The sequence below is a fragment of the Anarhichas minor genome, unplaced genomic scaffold (assembly GCF_050575085.1).
Source record: "Anarhichas minor isolate MPS153535 unplaced genomic scaffold, ASM5057508v1 ptg000042l, whole genome shotgun sequence".
Taxonomy (NCBI): Eukaryota; Metazoa; Chordata; class Actinopteri; order Perciformes; family Anarhichadidae; genus Anarhichas; species Anarhichas minor.
In genome coordinates this window covers 8,600,012-8,619,671 of record NW_027466488.1, presented here as the reverse complement: position 1 = coordinate 8,619,671, position 19,660 = coordinate 8,600,012, and the positions used below count along the sequence as shown (strand labels likewise).

Here is a 19,660-nt window from a genome sequence, read left to right as displayed (position 1 = left end):
CAAACAACAGATCTTATTTCAATAGATACAGACAGAGAGACAGACAGAGAGACAGATGCACATGCGACTGAACAAATAATCTCCTCAGGCTACGACTGGCGGAGCTAATTATTATTTAAAATCACTCTCTCTGCAGTCATTTTATTATATATTTTTTATAAATACGGCATATAGGCAATTGCTTGCTGACATGTTAGCCATAACAGCTTTGAAGGGTGATAAAATGTCAGATGTTATATTTTTTTGTGTGTTCTGCTGCTCCCAAGTGACCAAAGAGTAATGAACGCAGCTTTAATTTAACCGATATTTCCACCTCTACTGCAGCTCCCAGAGCTCCAACTCTGACAAATCTCATCAGTCGAGCTCTACAGCAGCTACTCCGTCCGTATTTTCCCGACAGAAAAGCTTAAACGGATAGTTAAAGGAGCATTCAAGCAGTTTTTGGGCACCACACATTTTACCCAAACTTGGTGGGTGGTAGTGCCCACAGTCAGTTTCCCTTTTTGAAGAAAAATTACAATGTGTCCATCCAGTAACTTCTGCTAATTTCTCCTCTTGTCTGTGTCTCCAGTCATCCAGTTCGGGATGGTGACTCTTTTCGTGGCGTCCTTCCCTCTGGCTCCGCTCTTCGCTCTTCTGAATAACATCATCGAGATTCGCCTGGATGCCAAGAAGTTTGTCATGGAGCTGCGCAGGCCGATTGCAGGCCAAGCCAAAGACATTGGTGGGTGTCCACCAACCCAGACTGAAATTAAATGTTTATTCTGCTAGATGTTTTCAGCTACACCGCCTTCTTAAGGGTAAAAAAAATCCAAGAGAAGACCTTGGTCAAGAAGGAGAGCAGATATGCAATTCATTTTGATAAACTTCACCTCACGCTGTGTGGGCTCTCAGCAGTAGAAATGAAACTACCTCAGACAGGTTTCAACGTGCATACGGGCATGTGAATATTGCTTTAAGACAGACTTGAAAAAGTGTTTAACTCAGTGGTTCTCTACTGGTCTGGCTGCGGGACCCACCATCACCCCTTAATGACAAGCCATGACCCAAATTTTCAACTTTCAAATGAATTTAATGAAAAGATGGTGCAGTTTCAACCTGAGCTGAAAATGTCCTCTGCAGTCGTAGTATAGCTCTCTTGTGCAGAGCAATTGTTCCTGTCAGTCCCCGTCCCACACATGTTTCACGTAAACGAGTAAAACTGCTTTGTTTGTGATGTCTGTAGATTCGTCCATTTGTAATGCAAAATGACCACTTGCCTTAATTCGAGCTGTGGTCTGTTGTTTGATGTCATCCGACATGTCTTCAATTCACCTACTTATAGTGTAATTTGACAGCGGTATAGCTTTCAGTTGATCTGCTGCGGATTGATCTAACACGTCCGTGTCCATGGCTGCAGGTAAGTAAAACACTTTAGTGATGTCCTCAGGTCTTCAAGTCGTTTTCGAATGTACTCAACAGTTTTATATTTGAGAGAAGAGTCTTTTGTTTCCAAATGCCACTTCAGTTTTGGCAGCTTCTTACTTTCTTGTGCCAGAACCTCGCTGCACAAAACACACTGAGGTTTTTGCCCTCTTTTGTCCTCAATGTAAGAAAATCCATATCTCATGTAGTCGGTGTCATACTTGCGTTTCGCCATGCTCAATTAGCACATGGAAATTAACTTTGTGGGTGTTCTTCTATACTGTGAAATGGTGGGTGTCTATTAGCATTACAAGGCATTACCGCCAAATACTGTTAAGGAGTGCTGCAGTGCTGGAGTTTCAGTCCACGTCAACAGTAATATCATAGAGCAGTTCATAGTTAATGCACCCTAAAAGTAAACGGTAACATTCCTGCAACACAATGCACAGTGAAGTCTTACCACCTCTGTGCTTGTGCCATCTAGTGGTGGCTGGCACTCACTGACCTAATACGGACGTGTTGAAGCTGACAGTTCCTTCCTTCTTTCTGCAGGCATCTGGTACAACCTCCTGAGAGGCCTCAGCAAGGTAGCAGTCATCGTCAATGTAAGTCTCGCGTCTGTACGCTCACGTTAACCCGGTGTTTAGATGTCATGATGGCAGTAAGCTGAAGAGCCATTCTCCATCCCCCAGGCCTTTGTCATCTCCTTCACCTCGGACTTCATCCCACGGCTGGTCTACCAGTACATGTACAGCCTGGATGGCACCATGCACGGCTTCATCAACCACACGCTGTCTTACTTCCAAGTCAGTGACTTCCAGCCGGGGACAGACCCTCTCCAGCCGATGCACCTGGGCTACAAGGTAGACATCTGCAGGTAAGGTTTCACTTTAAAAAAGAAAAATGTAATTAATGCATATTAATACAGTATGCATGTATATAAGATCTCACCCCAATTAGAACTTATTTCATTATATAAAATATAAACATTTTAAGTAGATATATAACTAAACAAATATAAGATTAAAGGCGAAACTTAACAGTCAACGATGAGACATAAAAAACAAATACATGAAAAGAATACAATAAAAATACAGCCACAGGAATATAAATAAAACTTCCAAGTTGTAAATATTTGAAAATGATCAATTTAAAAATGTATCATTATCAAGCCCCAACCTCCCAAACAATTACTTATCGTGTCTATTTTACCTTTTGTAATATTGATCATCTATAAGAAGCAATGGACATCTGACAACCTGTAAAGCATTAATGAAATCTTTTGAAACGTGTCTCTCTGTCTGCAGGTATAAGGACTACAGAGAACCTCCCTCGTCCAGCACACCGTATGAACTGTCTAAGGAGTTCTGGGCCATCCTGGCAGCCCGCCTCGCCTTCGTTGTTGTCTTTCAGGTTTGGAACCGCTCACGGATATTAATATCAGAGCACACATGATGCACGCCTCGACATGCTTTCAGCGCACAGTGCTCACTTCTGCCATTCATATTTTACGTGGGCAAAGCAAACAAACCAGCAAACAACTCATTTATATTCGATGAATGAATGGCCTCTGAGTGAATCAGGAGGCTGTGTGGAGCTGCATGTGTCTGTCTGCTTCTCCTCCATTCATTTCCCTGGTGTGAGATTGATTTCACGTTATTCTCCAAACAAGACAACAAACTGTTCACCTTGAAATAAAACTTCCACCAGTCCTATCTGCTGTTTAACGCTGTTGCTTCAAAGATGGTGCTCAATCTAACCGGAGCCACATGGGTTCTTTAGTCCCTGGCATACCTTTTTCACCATCTGCTCTCTCCTCTCCTGATTCTCTATTTTGTAGATTTGTTTTCTGAGCTCCTGTTATTCTCCTCACTGATTGTGTAAATATTTTGTGTTTGGAAGCCCATTCCCACCAGGAAATACAATTGTTTGATTTTCATAATTAAATCCAATAATGTATCTCATGACCGATAGTAAAAAATGATGATATCATCGTTAAAATTAGAGCTAGATTGATGAACCAGTGAATATGATAAAGTGTCACCTTCCTATAGTTTTGTCCAACACAAAGCTCTGACAAGTAGATTGTTACACTCCCGTGGGGTCCAGATGCATGCCACAACTTTACAAAATATTTTAAAATGATGTAATTTGAAAGATTTGACTTTTTAGTTCAAAATGAGAATTTATAAACTTATAATAATGAAAGTATGGCATTTAAATCCATAATCATAAGACATTCTGACAGACTAAAGAATTAACGTCATAACTTTCATTTACTATGTCAGTTGGGAGTTAATCTGTTCATTTTCCCAACAGGAATTGGTCTGTATTACTTGTAAATATGACAAAACAAATCGCTAGTTAAAATGTAAATATATCTCTGTTTTCATTGATTCGTGACTTACAGTATGTATTTTTGAAGCTCGACTAACTCACTGGGATAGCTTTGGTTAAAAAGAAGGAAACAGCTAGGCTAGTTAATGTTATCAAGTCCAGTTATTTTGCCGCTAACCTAAAAATGTGTTAAAAATGTAATAAGAAATCACTTTTGTCTCTGAGAAGAAACAATGGCCGCAGATTGGCAAAGGTCATATAGTGCTACTAGACTGGAACACCTGTGATATCTGTTTCAACGAGATGTCCACATGTGAGCCGTTCCAATCTGCTCTCTGTCCCCTCTGTCCTGTGCAGAACGTGGTGATGCTGATGAGCGACTTTGTGGACTGGCTGATCCCTGACATCCCCAAAGACATCAGCCTCCAGATCCACAAGGAGAAGATCCTCATGGTGGAGCTCTTCATGAAGGAGGAGCAGGGCAAAAGGCTTGCGGCGCGCGACAACCTCAACCAGGACAACTACCCCTCCCCCTCGTCGGCCAATCGGAGCCCGTCGCAGCCCCGTTCGCGGCCCGCCACGCACGCCGTGGTCTGGGAGAGCAAAGAGGAAGTAGCGAACGCAGCACCCGAGTACGAACCGTAAACTAGTTAATCTGCTGCTTAAAGCCCGGCTGTTAAAAGGTTAAGACGGCTATCCATAAACACGTGATCAGTTATTAATAATTGGCAAAGCTGACAGTAAAAACTGAAACGATGACATGTTCACATTAGAATTCCTTCGCATTAAAACCAGGTTGTTTGCTTCCTTTTAACATTTCTCCCCATGTTAAGTCAGACATCGTCAATTTAAAAATCCAACGACTATACTCAAAAGATTTATGATCATGACGCGTTGTTTATTATTGTACTGTATTTGAGGGGAACAAGCCAAAACCCACCTGCAAGCCAACATGAATAATATAATCCTGTTTTCAATCAGCAAGTTCATACCTGCCACCTCTCCCACGGGACCTGAATGCAGTTTTCGTATTGAAGTCAGCCTCCGTCCAAATGGTCCCGCTGAGAAGAGTTTCCTCCTGATACCGTACTAGTGAGACACGACTCAAGAGGAGGACCTCTCTCCTGCCGTAAAACTCAGAAGCCTTTTTTTTTTTTTTTTTGCACAATTATATACGAACGCAGGAATTTAATGATGTACTTTTTTGAATATGTAACATGGTCGACGGTTTGTTGGGATGAATGGCAAGGATCTGGAAGACCTGCTGTGTCGAGCGGCCTGTTGATTTGTACTATTGTCTTGTTCACGAGCACCACTTTGCTCGTTGTTACATTTGTTACATTTGTGAGTGTGAACACACGACCTAACCGTGCTCACTGGCATTTATTCCTGGAAGCACAAGTCACATTATTATTCATTCCAATTGAACTGGAATTATTAAAGCTGCAATTGGCGAGATTTACAGCACAAACACAAAGTAATGTCACGCTCAGTCTCACCTCCTTAAGTGTTTCTTAAAGCTGTACTAACCGATTTCTATTTATTTATTTTTTTTGCCACTCGGGGGCAGCAGAAGTTGAAAAACACAACACTTGCATATTTTCACCAAATGAAGTGACTACTTGCAAACAATTATTTACACATCCAACAAAGAGCAAAGTAAATGTTTCTGGCCACCATCTGGCCATCTGTCCTTATAGTTTAAGCAGCTGAAGATGTTTTTCTCTGGCTCTTTGATTGACTTGCATTAAGCTAAATAACTTCCTCTGTCTGCTCTTTAGTGCTGAGTAGATAGTGTACAGCAGGTTAAGAGAGAAAACATCTACCTGCGGTTGGAAACAACAATTCTCTGTTATGGTAATGTAGTCTATTTATATTTCTTTAACATTATTAGCTGCTATAATTAACAGGACTCCAAACTAATGCTAATGTCGCTATGTGTCTGCTGGATGTGAGAATGCAACTGTTTGCTAACAAGTTCACCTCGTCGACTTAAAGGGTAACTTTGGTATTTTTCAACCTGGACCCTATGTTCCCATGTTGTTGTGTCTAAGTGACGAATGAAGACAACCAAATGGGTCCAGTATTGAAGGAGAACTCTGCAGACGCTAAACGGGCTACAACATAATCGCTCGGAGCAGCTCTGCAATGTCAATGTACGTTCACTAAAAGAGCTTGTTTTTGCCACTGACAGAATGCTCAGAATGTCTGATAACATTATGGACAGAACCCTACAGAGAAATAAAACATTTTCATTTTGGTCTGAACAAATTTGGCTCAAGGAGAAGTCTCGTTCTGCGATCTCACGTCACGTCCACATTGTCGACATCAGCGAAACAATCAGCCGCCACATTGAACATCTTTGAGCTAACACTTAGCTTTCTGTACTCATCGAACTCTCATTCACGTTTCCTCTAGTGAGATGTCAGAGCGAGACTTCTCGAGCGAGACGTGGTGAGACACGATAACAAACAGACCAAATGAAGCAAGTTAAAGAAAACGTTTTTTTTTCTCTGTAGGATTCTTTCCATAATGTTGTCAGGTACTCATAATAACAATCTGGGCATGTCAGTGGCAAAAGCAAGCACTTACGTACATTGCCGGTGTGGAGTTGCCCCGAGCTGCTGCCAGCGGCAGCGTTCTCCCTCAATACATTACATTACAGTCATTTAGCAGACGCTTTTATCCAAAGCGACTTACAATTCAGATTCTATCACATTTCTATACCGTAGGCACAACTACAGGAGCAATTTTGGGGTTAAGTGTCTTGCTCAAGGACACATTGACATGCGACTAGCAGAGCCGGGGATTGAACCGCCGACCCTCTGATTGAAAGACGGCCCTGCTATCCACAGTCGCCCAATACCGGACTAACTTCACAAACTGCTGTCCCCGTTCGTCACGTAGACACAAAAACATGGGACAGTAGGTTCAAAATACCAAAGCTACACTTTCAAAAGCTATGACATGTCAGTGTTGTGCTTTCATCTCGTGTCTGCTGCCCCCTAGTGGCCACAAAATCAGTCAATGCATGTTTAAGTAACTGATCAAAGTCCAGCATTTACTCTTTTTTGCCTCACTGCGTTTTGGATCATCTGTAAAGCGGAGCCGTTTACTGATGTCAACTCTCAGAGTTTCCTCGAACAAAATCAATGTCATTCTTGACTAAATTCTTTATCGGACACTTTTTAACCACCGATGGGTAATGTTGGCTTTCGCAGCTTTGAAGAGCCCAGAAGATGACGAGTAAATGTTTTTCTTTTAATTTCATTAAAAAAAACACAAAAGCCATTCACACCTTCGCATATCGTCGAGATGCTCAGCTGTATTTATTAGAGGGTTTAGATTTGTTGTGCACTAAAAATAAAACTTTATCTTAAAAGTGTAGCGGTACAAGTATGTGCATGCAGCGTGTGCCGTCAGGAAACTGCATCTTGGGACAAATGGGATTGAGGAATCTTGATCTTCTTACTTAAAGGGACTAATTTTCAACTAATTTTGTAGTGCGACTCTCTCACCCTGCCTTATATTCTCCTCTCTGGCTTGTTTGAGTTTTCCAAACGTCATACGAAGAGATACAAGTCAAACCAGGACAGGCAACACTGTTGCCATTCGCCATTTTCAAGCACAAAAGATTGAATAATATGTTGTTTTGTATTTATCAAGCTGCAAATACGTGGGAGTGACTGGATACTACTTTGAAGAACGTAATAGTGCTGCGGACTGAAAGATGGAGTCACATGCACAGTCTGCACGCATCAATGTGTCAAATCCTGCCTCCCCCGCTGTAAATACATGAATCTACCCCAGATTTAAGCGCTCAACCCAGACTGGTAGAATGTATTATTCTTATTATTTTTTTATTGCAGTGAAGTATAATCACTGTAAGGTCAAAAATGTTCGATATCTGTTTTTTCTAATTTCATGACAATGCATTTCTAAGTGCATTTAACGTGTTGAAAGGGTTTTTTCTGCCCGCAAGGGACCAGTGACTGATACTTTGTCCTAGTGTCTTCATTTTAATTCATTATTCTATGTTCTAGAAGACATCACTATGGACCTACTTCGCTGTATCTGGAGGGAAGCCAGACCACAAAGACATTTTTATCACAAAAGGACAGTACTTCTTTCTGGGATGTGACTTGCTCTTTTGAGAAAAAAGACTTTTCCTTCGACTAAATCTTATACTCCGTGTGTACGTAGGGTTAGCGTTGATATTCAGTGATAGATAGACGAGTTGCCTTGGGGCCGCGGAGCCTGTGTCGGCTACAGCGTTGTTTTTGTCCTCCGAATCTCTTGCAACCTGATGTCACATGATAAAACACTGCAAGTTGCGACATGTCTAATATCTATTAATAACATATGTCGAAGCACATTTCATGGGTGAGTGTTTATGCATGTATAACCGATTTGTCCGTGTCTGATATTTTGAGTCTTTTTTTTTGTTTTGTTTACGCTAGCTGCAAATAAATGAGAGAACTACCTGGAGTGCATCTATTTATTGGAAAGCCCTGCATTTCACTTTATTTTGGTACTTTGATTGATTGCTAATTTCTACCACAGAAGTACAATATCAACTAAGGTGGGTCTTCTATTGTATCAACCCTGTCTCCTACAACAATACGTTTCCAACTGAACTGCACTCTCAATAACGTTGCGAGAGAGTACTTTCAAACACCATATACTCATTGCATGTAACCCCATAATGTTTAGAGACGTTTCAATTATAAAGTTGCTTTTATGTGTGACTTAATCTAAAACTTAAAATGACCTGTCATTTATCAAAATATAACCATGCGTGCTTGTGATGCACGTAATATATCATATATGCTTGTGGTGACTATTATGCTAAAACTAATGAAGTAATTGAAGTTTGAGTTAAACTCACTCTGACATGATTGAATGACAGTCAGCAGGGGAGAAAGGTTGTAAATTCCCGAACTAACTCGTGTGTTAGTGAGGGAACGACCTGTTCAGAGAGAGCTGCACAGACACCTTCTACAAAGAGGGGGGCTAGCAGAAAAGCATTAAACTTAAAAAGTAGGTATGTCAGAAGGGATGAGACTATGAGAACTAATGATTAAAAAAATGATCTGTTGTATGACCTTATATGGACCCGGAGGTTGCAGAAAGCGCCAAGGAGAAGGGTACAAAAAGGAGGAGAAAAGAGAGGATTCCTATTTTGGGCGAGCTTTGAGGGTTTGGAGATTTTGAGAACTGGGTACATTTGAGATCTTGTATGATCAATCATTTTCATTTTCATTTTTTTTTTTATTATTAATTTGTGTAACCTTTTTTGAACTTCTTGTAAAAACCAAATAAAACTGGTTTGTATTTTGTGCATTCCAACCAAAGTCCATTGTTGCTCATCTCTGGTGGGGTCCTCGTAGTCTCCTCAAGGTAAGAGAGCTCTTCCCCTGGGGTAGGCTGACAGTAGTAAATCTATAAGACATGTGATTTGAATGACATTCCTGCTGAAAGCTATAAGGTTAAGATTGTGTTGTTGATCATTGCGGTGATTTACTAATTTGGTTGGCTCAGATTGATTTTGAAGCTCTGCTAATGTATCATATGTGGTGTTGCAGTGTTGGTTGATAATGTTTAGGCATTAGCTGAAGTGTATTAGGAAACAGTAGGGATTAGATTGGTATCTAAATTTAGGGGTGTTGCCCTGTCCATACTACTCCGTTAGGTTACTCCGTTAGGGCCAGGGTCCTGAACCAAGCGAGGCTCCCAACCACACGGGAGCTCCTCCTCCAGCAGTGACTCTTTAGAGCGGGCTCACCCTGGAGTACATCCAGTCCTCCCACACCTATTGCATACACACACCTAAATCCGTTGATATTCGGCAGTCGGGGAGTACGACGTTTTTAGCATGAAATAAGAGATACGATGGTGGCTAGTGTTATTAAATTATCCTGGATTTTACCCAGTGAGCATTTTTCCGTTGGAAAAACGTATAAAAAAAGACTATGGTCACCCTTGAAAAGACGTCCAAAACTGGTTCAAAAGTGAACGGACGGACTATTTGAAGACGTTGATTAAACGTTATTAAACCACATTACACCGGGATTTGCCATAGTGACATTTTTCTATCCTCTACATTGTGCTAATAATAGCATATCGTTATTTTAGAGCCTATCTGAGAAACCACATCCAAATATTTCCACAAACAAAAAACAAATATGTGTTTATGCAATACATGTCGTGCCTACATTGATGGAATTGTCATGCATCACAACCAGTTAGTTCTTATACAGTGAAAGACAATTGAAACAACTTGAAAAAAGCCAACACAACAGGCTATATATATAATATATTTCCTGCACCTGACATTATATACGTCATACGTCGCCCAGGTATGACAGAGCAGGTAAGAACCAAGAAGTCTCCAGTTAATACCCGCACGCACACGCACGCGCGCACACACACACTCACACACACACACACACACGCACACACATTTTTTAAGCTGCAGACTAACAGACGGAACAAGCGGAAGTGAAAGTAAAAGTGAGGCGTTTCCTGGTTCAGACGAACAGCCTCGGCTTCTCGGCGGAGGGTTCGACCTGTGTCTGAGGCGACATGAGCGCTTTACAGTTCAACAGCTTGTTGCTGGAAATTTCGAACCAGCTGAACCAGGAACAGCTGGATAGGATGAAGTTTCTGTGCAAAGAATTCGGGAAAGGAGTGCTGGAGAAGATCAAGAACGGGACACAACTGTTTCAGCTCCTGTCGGAGAACATGAAACTGGGACCCGACCAGACGGAGTACCTGTCCCAGATGCTCAAATGCATTCAACGAAACGACCTCTCGGACAAGTTGGACAGCTGGACGGAAAGTTGGTCTGGAGACAGCGACGACCAGCCGGACGCGGCGGAGAGAGGTAGGCTGGAGTTAGTAGAGCCGCAGAAGGCGGTGTTCTCACCCGCTAACGTTACTGCTGAGTAGGAGGCTCCCACCAGTACTACCATTACTAGCTCAAAACTGCTATCTAACTAATGCAGGCTAATACAGCAGTACTGTCATAGCATTTATTTTTTATTGTGGAGACTGTACCATAGCATTCAGTGCTGTTGAACTTCATTGCGCTATCCTGTCAACAGCACCGCGAACTACAACCGCTAAACAGAATGAAACCGTTTGCACACAGAGTGAACATGAAGGGAGGGTTCATTGCAGTGACTGTTGATAGGCTGCAGTGTGAGCTTTAGGGGGACATACTGTAGTACACTGGCAACTGTAATAGTGTAGCTGACCTCTAAACTATTTATAATACTATAGGATCATTATCATCATCATAATGTACTTGACAAAAAACTTCCCATTAAGTTGGGGGGGGGGGGGACTTCCACACACAGCAGAGGTGAAGTTACTTTTACTCTCTAGTATGGCTCAAGCTCCCAAAAAACACTGGATCCTACGTTTCCCACAATGCAACTTCATTGTTTCACTTTGTTCGACCTGGTCTTTTCCGAACCACTTTTCTTTGATCTCGATGGAAAACCTCATGAGGTCAAGGCCAGATGTGAAGGGGTATTCATAAGGATAGATGTTTTAAATTAATGTTGGGGTGGTTTTTTGTTAATTATTTTGCTAATCGATATGCTTTTTCTAACTCTTGTTTTTGTCACGCTCACTTTCAAACAGGCCGCGAATAAAATATGTTTTTTTAAAAGAGTGTCTTAACTTTTTTCCGAAACGAGTGCGATTTTTTTTTTTCATCATCTCGCAACGTGCATAAAGCCATCAACCAATCAGAACGGGGTGAGTTACGCCTGTGTTTAAGAGACAACAACATGGAGGCTCTGTATTCTGAACAAGGACTACTAACTTGATTACTGCTTTCAACCTTTGCAAAGGCAGCGCAGTCCGGATCCACTCCTTTACTTCTTAACTTTCACAATAAAAGCCCTGAGACGTGTAACATTAGCGCGCGCAATTTGAATGTTTTTACAGGCTGAGTTGTAAGCCTCATGACTAGTAAATTAACTTTGACGAGTAAAATAGCATTATTGCCACCTTCTAAGCTCAGGGATCTCCACAGTGCATTAAGCAAATGTGTAACCCCTCAAACCTCATCCATCAGTTCTTTTCTTAAACTTGCAGTCACACTTTGCTCTGACAGATGTCTTTTTAAATACCTTGATACCACTTTACAGTCTTTGTAACCTTGTGGTTGATGTCTTAATCTATTATAGTTTGATATGACACATGACTGTGAGAGTCATGATAGACTAGTCCGGTTAAACTTAGCCTATAGTTAACATTGCCAGGCATTAAGGGAAAACCAGCGTCTCTGAACTTGCCGTGGCATGTACACACTTAGAGAGGACCTGGCAGTGCTAATGCCTCCACCCTCAATATGGCTGGTATTTTTCCATGTCCTGACCTGTTGTGTGGCTGGAACAGAGTCGTTTCAAGTGGGAACACTTCAAGCAGCAACAGTATGTGAATCGTAGACTGTACCATGTTAGTAGACTTTGCAAATGTAGTTAAATATTTTGACCAACTTCAGTCCCAACACCCAAGCCAAGATCCCTGGTCTTGCTTGCCACCTGCATTAATTAATTGTTGTATTAATTCAAAATGAACCTCAGACATAATTACATTGCTTCTAATGCCACGTGTCCAGAGGGGAAGTTGCATTTTATATTTTGCATAAAGATGCTTTGTTTCCCAAAATTTAGATTTGTTTCCTTTTTTTTCTTCTTCTCTAAACCGTCTCCTCTGCTTCCTCATCAGCCAAACTGAACGTCGCCACCGATGTGATCGCCGAGAACCTGGGAAAGAACTGGCGCAAGCTGGGCCGCAAGCTGGGTTTGACTGACGTCAAGCTGGAGTCCATCTCCAGGAGGCACACGGATCTGGAGGAGACGGCCAGGGAGCTGCTGAAGGTGTGGAGGAGGAGTCGGAGAGCCGAGGCCCGAGCGTCGGACTTGGTGGCAGCCCTGAGAGCCTGCGAGCTCAACCTGACTGCCGACAAAGTGGAGGACAGTCTTCTAACCTCCTGATGTCGACGGGAGCTTTTTACAGATGAGACTGACGTGAACTCTGGGAGTGAAATGAGAGCTGTGATTAAGCTTCGAGGAAAAAATAAATAAAAATCACCTGATCAATAAATCGACTTCCTGAATGTCACAAAACATGCTAATGGAGTTATGTTTCATATTTTGATCCGAGGATGAAAACAGAGAGCTGAAATGATGAACCTAATGTGTTAATTGTGATGTGTCACCAAATGATCATTCCACATGGAGACTTCTGCAGGTGGTGGTGGGTTAGGGCTTGGCAGCACAGTTGGTATAAATTACAGTCTTTGGATGTTTTTTCCTGCTGATACCAGAATAAAGTGCGTTGCAGTAGTCGAGTCTGGAGGAGATAAATACACAGGTTACCTGGTCCTGGTCAAAATGTCAAAGTTAGAGAAAGCAGGAGGGCTCATTATAATCGACAATTATAAATTCATATTCCAAAGGACTTAAGGGCATTTTTGTACATCAGTATGTATCAACTATTCTCAGTAGAGAGTGACAACAGGGTTCAAATTCAAAAGAAATCAAATGTGTGGAGACTTGTTTTCTAAAATCTTGGTTGCCAATGGCAGCGTAGAGATCGATCTAATGTCATGTTGTGAGGTTAAAGCCATAGACTGTGTAAAAGAAGTGGAAGTAGTCATCGTGACGTCACCCATTGGTTTGTGGACCGCCGTTATGAAGCCTCGAGTTTGGCGGTTTGCGCGGTCGCCATCTTGGATCACGACTGTCTCCATCTTGACTTTTTTGCAACGGATGAACGCAAGCTACCATATTTGGAATAGGGACGAGTGACGTAGAGACACCGTATACGTCTCTGGTAGCGGCAGCGATCTGTCAATCACAGTAAGCCCGCCCTAAAGCATACTCTGATTTATGGTCTCTTTGACTCTAAATGGACCATAATTTACTAAATGAACATCATGCTGTATTGAAGAAGACTTGAAACTATGATTGAGACCATAAACTCATGTTTACAATGTTTACTGAGGTAATAAATCAAGAGAGAAATAGAGTCATTTTCTCATAGACTTCTATACAATCAGACTTCTTTTTGCAACCAGAGGAGTCGCCCCCTGATGGCCAGTAGAGAGAATGCAGGTTTTAAGACACTTCCGTATCGGCAGAACCGGAGGTTGACGCTGGAGGACAATACAGGGATACAGACATATAAAAGGGCTGTACTTGGGTAGTGCAATACCGCCTCTTAAAAACCTGGTGGGTTTTATTAGCATCCAGTCACTGGACATGTGAATACATATGATGAGTTATTTAACTTTTGGGAAATCTACTTGTTCGCTTTCTGGCAAAGAGTCACTTTTGTTCAACTGATCAAACAAACAAGACACGTGTTCATTAGTGGGCTTTAAAGGTGCTGGTAGGCAGAACCAGGTCAGCTCTTTGTGCTAAGCTAAGCTAATCAGCTGCTGGCCAGCGCTTCGTATTTTACAGACGTGAGCTCATGTTCTGCCGAAAGTGAATATTAGCATATTTTCCAAACTGCCAAAATATTTGTTTCAAGATTATGTTTTCTTACTCAAAATAAAAATCAAAAGAACAGGAATGAATTGTAATAGTACAAGCTGGAGTAGCTTTATTTTCTGATTAGAAGACATCAAACTGTTGACATTGATTGTTTTATGTCATATGAGAATAAAAATGAGAGTGTGTTTGAAGTGAAGTGTCTCATTAACGTCCCCTGAATCTACAAAGTGCCCATGTTCTTTTCCATTCCATTACTAAACAGTCAAGGAAGCGACCAGCGTTTGCTGCTTATGAAGTCTGCACGTTTATTGTTACAGGACAACCCAAACTACCATCCACTCGAAACCCTCATCCGTTTCCGTGATGTCGTCAGGAAGGCAGGGCAAAGGTCACGTGCAGTTTCTGCAGAATAAAAAGGCGTGTCATTAAGGGGGACCCTGAAGTGGGATTGATAGTTGCTTGGTGTGTGAATATTCCAAAAATGTCTACTTGAACATAAAGGATAGATTCACATTTAGTCTGTCTCAGAACAATACTCATATGCCTTCTTTTGTTTTGTAAATACTGCAGCTGCCCTTACAAAGTTTGTACTGTTGCATGCAATATCTATTCAGTTGGCACATACTACTATGTCATAACATTGCACTTTGAACTTTGACCCTCTTGCTCCTATATTTGCTGCGCAAAGGATTGTGGGTCAGAATAGCCAGAAAAGCATGCTGGCTTGCAGCGTTCAACAAAATGTGACCAGATGTAGTAGGACATCCTGGAATTTTTCAGCATACTGTATTTGACATATTATAAATACTATAACCTTTTCTGGCATCCTAAATAGTATGGTAGTGTCGGTACTTTTGTGTGTGTTTTTTGAAAGATTATTTTTTGGCATTTCTACTTTATTTTGATAATGAGAGAGAGACAGGGGGGATGACATGCAGCAGAGGTCCCATGATGGCCGGACTCAAACCTGGGCTGCTGCAGCAAGGACTCAAAAAAAAAAGAGCACCAGCTGCATTTGGTGGGGCGGCAACGCTTAGAACGTTTTCTAGCATGCAGTGCAGTCCTTATGGCACTACATCGCTTCTTCAAATTGTAATGCCCCACCCCTTCTTTATCTACCAAAGGGACATCCCAGAGGGCAAAGTCCTCTTTCTGTTGTTAGGGACTGCGGTGAATTGACTTTTACTGTGACCGTGTGTTTTTGTACATTTGCCGCAGTATACTTACAGCACTTGTACAGCCTGTTCAGCCTATCGATGTCATTCCTGCTCATCTCGGTGGCCTGGCCGAAGGCCACGTTGCTGTTGGGAATGGGCACCATGGTGGGACGGTTGTTCTTGGAGAAGGCATACCTGGAGAGTCACAGATATCACAATGCAGAGCGGGTTAGGAGTGGGTTTGATGGAAACTATCCCTGATACAACTGGGGATTTTAGGTCTTTGATGTGTCATGTGGTCATGTTTAAAAGCAGATCCACTTTGGTTGTGCTACTTCCCCAAAGTCCCTGATAAACTGATAAACAATCTCTTATTCAGGGCCTTAAAGCCAACCAGTAGCTGTAGCTCATATAGGAGCACATGCTGATTATGTGATAATAATGACACAGTGATATGAACTACCTCTAGAGTCTAGACAGTTACAAGAACAATGGAAATGTTTGAACTTAAGTAAATGACACAAACATGAAGTCATCCATACTTCTCATATTGCATGACAGAGCCGTAGTCATAAGGAGTTCCCTGGTTCAGGGTGGCGATCTTGTCGAAGTTGTAATCCATGCCTGCGGGGATGAGAGTAAACATACATTTAAAATCACAGACATTTACCGTATTAAAGTTAAGTAAGAAGATCTGAATTTCAGTTGCGCAAACATGAGCTCAACTGGTGGAAGAAAAAAAAGAAGCAGCAGTTTTTCAGAGTGCCAAAAGTAAATTGTAATCAGCTCTCACTCTTACCAATACTGGTATGCTTTAAGTTGCAGTTCTACTTATGGCCACTAGATGGGGGCTCTTAAAAACACAGACTTTATGGAACGTCATACAAAATTCTCTTTTAAGAGTCGGTAAATGATGTGCACTTTATTACATCATCTATTGATCTTGGGTCCAGTCGGCGGTATTATTTTCCTTTTTTCAGATAAAATCCAGTAAATGTGTTTTAAATGCGCTGAGCTCGAGAGGCCGCTTTGTGGGGATAGCTTGATGCTTGCAATGTAATTTTCCTCGAGTGTGGAAATACGCATGTTTAAAGCCTTTGGGCAATTAAAGCAGGTGCCACAAATTTGATGTGGAGTGGGGCAGAACAGCGGTTGCCCCGCTGCAATCTAATTGGCTATTTGCCAAGCACTGTTGTCGTCATTTGATGGTTAATCTAAGAGCAAAATAGGCTTTTTGCCCCTTTTATTCAGGTTTAACTCAAACAACGAGCTCGTCTCTGCCTCTAAGACTAATCGAAAGACTAAACAATACAAGTCACGAAGTAGACGGCGAAGCTGTCTCACCATCGATGATGTTCGCCCACTCCACTCTGATGTGGTTGTCCCTGTCGGAGCGTGTCTGTTCGTGGTTGAAGCCCAGAGCATGGAGCAGCTCGTGCTGTACGGTGCCGTGGTAGAGGCATCCGCTACGGGCCAGAGACACAGTCTGAGCGTTGCCCTGACGGCCCACGTAGGAGTAGCAGCTGTCGACGCACAAACATACGGCAGCTTTGAGAAATCACACAGAATATCACCACGTATAATCCTTGTAGAACTAAAATAATAGATTGGTTGAAGGTGTCAATTGTTGGAGTGAGAGCAAAAGTTGAGTTGTAAAACTTCAGCCGGACCCTTACCCGTCCCTGGACTCGATGCTCAGCCACTCGTAATCTCCGTTCTGGTAGGGTCTGAAGCGGATGCAGGACACCGAGGAGAAAGACTGCATTCCGCGAGTGATGATGGACAGCTCTCGGGAGGCTGGCAGGGCAAATATGTCAGGTCGAGAATATCTGAAGCAGCAGAGCTTTTCCTTTACCTTAGTGATTTATGTTGTGTAACTAAACTACACAATGCACCGACAGCCTCAGGTTGTCCCTTATTAAAGGACCTTATGGAGAAATAAAACCTTTTTGGTCCCCAAAAGTCAACTCATGTGGTTGTCCAAAAACATTCATAGGGGAAGTGACTGTAAGTTCAAAAATAATGAATGTAAATAAAATAATCACTGCTCACAGTAGTGGTTGGCGATGAAGTAGGGGATGTAGACCTTTCCATCAGTCTGCTTTCTCCACAGGCAGCCTCTGGAGGTGCAGGGGTCAGCGTTTCTGTCGGCTTCAGACTTGATAGCGATGTCGCCACCGATCAGGATGGGCTCGTCCAAGTCAGGGGCTGCAGGACCAACACGGGTGTAAGGCGTGAGTTGGAAATACACCGCGGGTAAATGAACCTTTTGTTGTAACGTACAGATCGGTACTATTTTGCCACTGAGGTTTTACAGGCCGTTACATGCTGTGTGTGTGTGTGCGTGTGTAACATTTTAGTCGTACGTTAAAGTGCGGTCTCGGTGGAGCAACCCATGCTTGCAAAACAAAATGTTGCATTCAGTGACAGCATTTTAGTTTTTGCAACATTTCCTATAACATGGCCTCTACAACAAAACAGTTAAGGTCAGGAAAAGCTCTACTCACTGCGGTCTCTATTGGCTCTCTCCAGCAGCTCACTAACAGAAAGCTCCCTGGATGTTTCCTCCTCAGCAACATCTGCACAACATGTGACACAGTATGAATTGCACAATCCTAATTTTGAATATAAGAGCTTAGTGAAGTCAGAATGACTTTCACTTTCCCTGCAATTGCATATATATATTATTTAAAGCTGATAAAGAAGGGCTTTCATTTCATCCTTACCTTCCTGTACTCGTCCACAGCGACATGGAAAAAAAGAAGAGCCAAACGTTATGGAAGCTCAGAGACAGAATACAAATCAGCTCTGTACTATCATGTACTGGATCCTCCAGCTGTGTAACATTTTGAAATATTTTAATGCCGAACGTTTTGATTGATGAAAAAAAATGTATATTTCTATGAATGTTTTTAATTAAGAGGTGAATAATTATGTAGATAAATACAAGTGAAAATAATCATTTGTATGTATTATTGAAACTCAGCTTATTGTAATAAAATATGTAAAAAACAGCTTTTATTTATTATTTGTCACTTTTTATGTCATAATGGCATTTTATAGATATATGTGCAGAAATAAAAAATAATTATCATCCGAAATAAGATTTATAAACAACATTTCATAACATGGACTTGTTTAACAATGACTTCTTATTTATATATTGATGTTGAGGCTCCATATCTTTTGGCCTATACTAGCTGTTTGGACTTTTTGTTTTGTTCCCATTATGCATTTGGAAATTTTCACATATTTTTATACATTTTCTTTGTAGCTTTATACTTGAACTTCAATCAATTCCATTGTCAGACTTAAATCTGTGCAAGGTAAACTATAGCTTTTCATTTTGAAATAAAGGTCCTAATATCCATTTGACCTCTCAATATTTTCTGTTTTTAGAGCAAATAAAACTGCATGTATAAATAAATAAGTAATACGAATAAAATTTGATAAAATCCAAAAAAAATGATAAATAAACTATTATGGATAACTATATGCCTATATATTCTTGGCTCCAAGACATGTCTGTGTTTGTTTCCAATATCTACTTTTTTATTTGGGCTGGTTGTTTCTAGTAGTTGATAAAACATTAAATATTTAGCATGTTTCTCTATCTATTTCCCTCCTTCTGGATGATTTTTTCCCTAGGTATAGCTTCAGCCTGAAAACATTACATTCCAAATAAAATAAAGTGTTGGAATTTGTTTTTCGGGTGCCTTCATGTCATGTCGGGGAATATTTTACCTCGGCCCATGAAGAGGACACCAGCAGCAGGGTTACGAGAGACCAAGAGAAGACCAACATGGCTGCAACAGACCTATAACCAGAGAGCATGAAGACGATGAGGAGGGAGATGAAGTGAAAACAGGACTCGCACTGAGGAAAAATTAAGTAGGGTTAAGTAAAATTAACAAAACAAATAGCATGTTGTCAAAAATATATAATCCATCTAGGTAGGTTGTATTACTTATACACTATCACTGATGGGGTTCTTACCTGAAAGCCTTAACAGAGAATGACTGTCTGGCTGTTACCCAGTGACAGCTTTTATACAGTCCAGGTACTCCACGAGCTGATGACATATCAGAGTGTGCAAACACAGCAGACCTTTATCACTGTAAATGGAAAATTCGGAGTCTTTGCAACCCGTGTGAAGCACTGCGACTGTCCCAGGTGTCTCGATGGGTGGGTGCAGTACAGTACTGCCCTTTTTTTTTTTTAATCTGTGCAGCAATAGAAATA

General features: G+C 41.5%; 3 protein-coding genes across 3 annotated transcripts in view; 2 read left to right on the top strand and 1 right to left on the bottom strand.

Annotated features, from left to right (window-relative positions):
• ano1a (anoctamin 1, calcium activated chloride channel a) overlaps window positions 1-8,229 on the top strand; it is a 72,093-nt gene extending 63,864 nt beyond the window's left edge. Inside the window, exons 22-26 of the mRNA XM_076109867.1 lie at window positions 572-724; window positions 1,957-2,009; window positions 2,097-2,281; window positions 2,712-2,817; window positions 4,099-8,229. Of these exons, the coding sequence (XP_075965982.1) occupies window positions 572-724; window positions 1,957-2,009; window positions 2,097-2,281; window positions 2,712-2,817; window positions 4,099-4,386 (785 nt within the window). The 3' untranslated portion in view covers window positions 4,387-8,229. The remainder of the gene's footprint in view (window positions 1-571; window positions 725-1,956; window positions 2,010-2,096; window positions 2,282-2,711; window positions 2,818-4,098) is intronic.
• On the bottom strand, window positions 1,052-19,222 carry LOC142969819 (hatching enzyme 1.2-like). Its single transcript, XM_076109865.1, has 9 exons — window positions 19,163-19,222; window positions 18,145-18,148; window positions 17,926-17,997; window positions 17,471-17,626; window positions 17,095-17,215; window positions 16,763-16,941; window positions 15,961-16,042; window positions 15,489-15,613; window positions 1,052-10,374 (listed from the first exon to the last, which is right to left on the bottom strand). Exons 1-9 carry the CDS (start codon window positions 19,220-19,222, stop codon window positions 10,343-10,345), a joined length of 831 nt encoding a protein of 276 aa, XP_075965980.1. The 3' UTR covers window positions 1,052-10,342.
• Window positions 10,253-14,452, top strand: fadd (Fas (tnfrsf6)-associated via death domain). Its single transcript, XM_076109866.1, has 2 exons — window positions 10,253-10,627; window positions 12,487-14,452. Exons 1-2 carry the CDS (start codon window positions 10,327-10,329, stop codon window positions 12,753-12,755), a joined length of 570 nt encoding a protein of 189 aa, XP_075965981.1. The 5' UTR covers window positions 10,253-10,326; the 3' UTR covers window positions 12,756-14,452.
• Window positions 19,223-19,660: the final 438 nt, after the last annotated feature.

What these genes read in the sequence shown, in the direction of transcription:
- fadd (XM_076109866.1), top strand. Translation starts at nt 10,327, where the DNA reads ATGAGCGCTTTACAGTTCAACAGCTTGTTGCTGGAAATTTCGAACCAG. An exon ending in GCCGGACGCGGCGGAGAGAG is followed by an intron (nt 10,628 to 12,486) that starts GTAGGCTGGAGT and finishes CTTCCTCATCAG; the next exon opens with CCAAACTGAACGTCGCCACC.
- LOC142969819 (XM_076109865.1), bottom strand. Translation starts at nt 19,222, where the DNA reads ATGTTGGTCTTCTCTTGGTCTCTCGTAACCCTGCTGCTGGTGTCCTCT. An exon ending in AGCATCGAGTCCAGGGACGG is followed by an intron (nt 16,942 to 17,094) that starts GTAAGGGTCCGG and finishes GTGCGTCGACAG; the next exon opens with CTGCTACTCCTACGTGGGCC. An exon ending in GAACAGGCTGTACAAGTGCT is followed by an intron (nt 10,375 to 15,488) that starts GTAAGTATACTG and finishes TTCCTGGTTCAG; the next exon opens with CTGGTTCGAAATTTCCAGCA.